Source organism: Littorina saxatilis, unplaced genomic scaffold (genome assembly GCF_037325665.1).
Source record: "Littorina saxatilis isolate snail1 unplaced genomic scaffold, US_GU_Lsax_2.0 scaffold_2107, whole genome shotgun sequence".
NCBI classification, from domain to species: domain Eukaryota; kingdom Metazoa; phylum Mollusca; class Gastropoda; order Littorinimorpha; family Littorinidae; genus Littorina; species Littorina saxatilis.
In genome coordinates this window covers 1-5,000 of record NW_027128191.1, presented here as the reverse complement: position 1 = coordinate 5,000, position 5,000 = coordinate 1, and the positions used below count along the sequence as shown (strand labels likewise).

General features: G+C 44.1%; 1 protein-coding gene across 1 annotated transcript in view; it reads left to right on the top strand.

Annotated features, from left to right (window-relative positions):
- Nucleotides 1–686, top strand: part of LOC138956555 (corticotropin-releasing factor-binding protein-like) — a gene marked incomplete at its 5' end in the record, with an annotated part of 13,163 nt that extends 12,477 nt beyond the window's left edge. Inside the window, 1 exon segment of the mRNA XM_070327887.1 lies at nt 165–686. Within this exon segment, the coding sequence (XP_070183988.1) occupies nt 165 (1 nt within the window).
- Between the last annotated feature and the right edge of the window lie 4,314 nt (nt 687–5,000).

The window sequence follows — 5,000 nt, the reverse complement described above, 5'->3', positions numbered from 1 at the left end:
TCAAGACAAACTTTTAGAGGTTCATACTGAAATAAACCCTTTTCAAAACAATCCAGTCTCGTGTATTTATGGCAATTAAAACAAAGCACTTCAAAATGGTGTCAGTTAGACACGTGTTTGCTTCTTCGATCTTATGTCCTGAAGGAAAGGTTTGTTTGTTGCAGATGACGCGGCTGTCTCCATGGCAACGATACAAGAGACATGTGTGACGACGTCATCCGTCGTCAAACGTTGCGTCATCGGTGTAGTGACGTCACTGAGATATTTGGATCACATTGGGAAACTGCTCGAAGCCTTACAACACGTCTCGTAGCTTGTTTATTTCGTTCACAATTTATTTTGTTCAGTGGTTCCCCCGATTCGCTGTGTTTTGTGTATGATCGGTTTTCTTGAAGCCAACGAGCCAAAGTCAGCACTTGTCATGCTTGCGGAGTAAACGGCATTAAGAGATAACAACCCACAACGTTGGAGTCTGAAGACTGTTATTTTGTGTGTAATGTTTACATTATGATGCTGTTATTTCTTTCTGTAAAACAACATTAATGTGTGTTATAGTTGAAAACAAATTGTTACAACCATTGTTCAACAGTCCACAGGGTCACAGTGAAAGTCAAAGCCAATACATGACTTGATCTTCTTGAATAGTCTTGGGAAAACACACACACACACACACACACACACACACACATACCCACACACACACACGCAAACATATACACACACGCACGTACGTACACACACACACACACACACACACACACACACACACACACACATACACACACACACACACACACACACACACATACACACACACACGTAAACATATACACACACGCACGTACGTACACACACGCATACACACACACACACACATACACACACACACGTAAACATATACACCCACGCACGTACGTACACACACACATACACACACACACACACAAACACACATACACACAAGCAAACACACCCACACACACACACACACACACACACATACACACGCACACACACACACACACACACACATACCCACACACACACACACACACACACACACACACACACACACATACACACACACACATACCCACACACACACATACACACACACACATACCCACACACATACACACACACACACACACACACACACACACACACACACACACACATACACACAGACTTGTGGCAATCGCATCGTTAAATGTGTACTGTGGAACAAGCGAATTTCTTTCTCAGGGCTCCCAGCACAACTTGAAGCGACGTTCTCTTATGTCCACCTGGATAGTCCAGTGTTAGCTCGTGATCACATCACTTGTGACGTCACCATCCTTTCTCTTATGTCCACCTGGATAGTCCAGTGTTAGCTGTGTGATCACATCACTTGTGACGTCACCATCCTTTCTCTTATGTCCACCTGGATAGTCCAGTGTTAGCTCGTGATCACATCACTTGTGACGTCACCATCCTTTCTCTTATGTCCACCTGGATAGTCCAGTGTTAGCTGTGTGATCACATCATTTGTGACGTCACCATCCTTTCTCTTATGTCCACCTGGATAGTCCAGTGTTAGCTCGTGATCACATCACTTCTGACGTCACCATCTTTTTTATATTTAGTCAAGTTTTGACTAAATATTTTAACATCGAGGGGGAATCGAAACGAGGGTCGTGGTGTATGTGCGTGTGTGTGTGTGTGTGTGTGTGTGTCTGTGTGTGTGTGTGTGTGTGTGTGTGTAGAGCGATTCAGACTAAACTACTGGACCGATCTTTATGAAATTTGACATGAGAGTTCCTGGGTATAAAATCCCCGAACGTTTTTTTTCATGTTTTTGATAAATGTTTTTGATGACGTCATATCCGGCTTTTCGTGAAAGTTGAGGCGGCACTGTCACGCCCTCATTTTTCAACCAAATTGGTTGAAATTTTGGTCAAGTAATCTTCGACGAAGCCCGGACTTCGGTATTGCATTTCAGCTTGGTGGCTTAAAAATTAATTAATGACTTTGGTCATTAAAAATCTGAAAATTGTAAAAAAAAATAAACATTTATAAAACGATCCAAATTTACGTTTATCTTATTCTCCATCATTTGTTGATTCCAAAAACATATAAATATGTTATATTCGGATTAAAAACAAGCTCTGAAAATTAAATATGTAAAAATTATTATCAAAAATTTTTTTTCGAAATCAATTTAAAAACACTTTCATCTTATTCCTTGTCGGTTCCTGATTCCAAAAACATATACATATGATATGTTTGGATTAAAAACACGCTCAGAAAGTTAAAACGAAGAGAGGTACAGAAAAGCGTGCTATCCTTCTCAGCGCAAGTACTACCCCGCTCTTCTTGTCAATTTCACTGCCTTTGCCGTGCGCGGTGGACTGACGATGCTACGGTCTTGCTGCGTTGCATTGCGTTCAGTTTCATTCTGTGAGTTCGACAGCTACTTGACTAAATATTGTATTTTCGCCTTACGCGACTTGTTCTTATGTCTACCTGGATAGTCCAGTATTAGCTGTGTGATCACATCACTTGTGACGTCACCATCCTATCTCTTATGTCCACCTGGATAGTCCAGTGTTAGCTGTGTGATCACCTCACTTGTGACGTCACCATCTTTTTTGTTATGTCCACCTGGATAGTCCAGTGTTAGCTGTGTGATCACCTCACTTGTGACGTCACCATCCTTTCTCTTATGTCCACCTGGATAGTCCAGTGTTAGCTCGTGATCACATCACTTGTGACGTCACCATCCTTTCTCTTATGTCCACCTGGATAGTCCAGTGTTAGCTCGTGATCACATCGCTTGTGACGTCACCATCTTTTTTCTTATGTCCACCTGGATAGTCCAGTGTTAGCTGTGTGATCACCTCACTTGTGACGTCACCATCCTATCTCTTATGTCCACCTGGATAGTCCAGTGTTAGCTGTGTGATCCCCTTACTTGTGACGTCACCATCCTTTCTCTTAAGTTCACCTGGATAGTGCAGTGTTAGCTGTGTGATCACATCACTTGTGACGTCACCATCCTATCTCTTATGTTCACCTGGATAGTCTAGTGTTAGCTGTGTGATCACATCACTTGTGACGTCACCATCCTATCTCTTATGTTCACCTGGATAGTCTAGTGTTAGCTCATGATCACATCACTTCTGACGTCACCATCCTATCTCTTAGCTGTCAGTCAGGTCACCCCAAAGATAACTTACTTCCTCTCTAGACCATACTACACACAGTGTACCTTCCTCTGTGAACCATTCTACAAACTACCCACCCCCCTCCCCCCACTCTCCCTCTAAAGTCATCTCTGACTTAGACTGCGGAGTGACTGTTGTGATACCAAGGAAAGCTAAACCCCCAAGTTCGTCCACAAAGCTGAGGTTGAACGCCTAGCAACCAGTGATTCAAACGCCTAGCAACCAGTGATTCACACGCCTAGCAACCAGTGATTCACACGCCTAGCAACCAGTGATTCACACGCTTAGCAACCAGTGATTCACACGCCTAGCGACCTTTAGTTGTCTCTGATTTTTTTTCGTGTCAAACGAATTAGCCCAGATGTTTTGTTTGTTTGAATTAGTCACCATGTTGGAACGAGGGTGCTGACTATAAAGACAATGGACATTGTGTGTTAACTTGGGCAAGTGTGGGGTGAATGCTATGCGTTGTTACGCACCGTGACGTCTGATGAATAGGATGCGTTGTTACACACCGTGACGTCTGATGAATAGGATGCGTTGTTACACACCGTGACGTCTGATGAATAGGATGCCTTGTTACACACCGTGACGTCTGATGAATAGGATGCCTTGTTACACACCGTGACGTCTGATGAATAGGATGCCTTGTTACACACCGTGACGTCTGATGAATAGGATGCCTTGTTACACACCGTGACGCCTCACGAGAATCACACCTGGACATGAAAGGACACAAGGGATTAAAGTTGAGGCGAATGGACTTGGCGTTGCTTGCTTCTTGTAGCGTGCAGGGGCGGGTCAAGGCCCAATGTAGGTGTGTGTGTGGTGTGTATGTGGGTCCGGGTCCCTGGACAAGGGACCCGAGGTGCATTGTGGGCCTCTGCTGGAGATTACAAGGTTAATCACTAGTGTAAATCTATTCCCTTTTTTTGGGGGGGGAGGGGAGAAGATGAAGGGGCCTGGAACCTATTGGAGCCTCGTCCCCACCCCTAGATCCGCCTCTGTGTGTGTGTGTGTGTGTGTGTGTGTGTGTGTGTGTGTGTGTGTGTGTGTGTGTGTGTGTGTGTGTGTGTGTGTGTGCGTGTGTGTGTGTGTGTGTGTGAGTGTGAGTGTGTAGGTATCTGTCTGTCTGTGCGTGTGTCTGTGTGTGTGTGCGTGTGTGTGTTTGTGTGTTTGCACTCAGATCCGATTTGCAACAAAGGGACGCAATCGCTGCCACCCTCATTCATAAGATAAAATCGGTTGTGTCCCTTGGCTGTCTCCTAGCCCAAAACAAAACAAAACAAACCAGAGCATTCAGTGGATTAAAACCAACAGGGGCGGAAGCTGTGTTACAATGAAAGAAAGGGGCGATAGACGGGAAACTCATTTGAAACGGGGTTTTGTGTAAGGCACGTCGGTTATGTAAAGATGGCAGAATGATATATTAGAGCAGAGACATACATATGTCTCTGATTAGAGGCAATGCAGTCAGCACAAGAGCTTCAAGTTGATCAAAGCGTCGCCGGTGTAACACGAGAAAATTACTCCCACGAGATTTTTACTCCGGAGTAAACATTTCCTTCGAAAAATGTCAATCAATTTGATTGAAAAATGAGGGTGTGACAGTGCCGCCTCAACTTTTACAAAATGCCGGATATGACGTCATCAAAGGTATGTATCGAAAAAACACACTAACAAACCGAGGATATCATTCCCAGGAATTCTCATGTCAAATATCATAAAGATCGGTCGAGTAGTTTAGTCTGAATCGCTCTACACACACACAGAGACACACACCGTGCACAGACA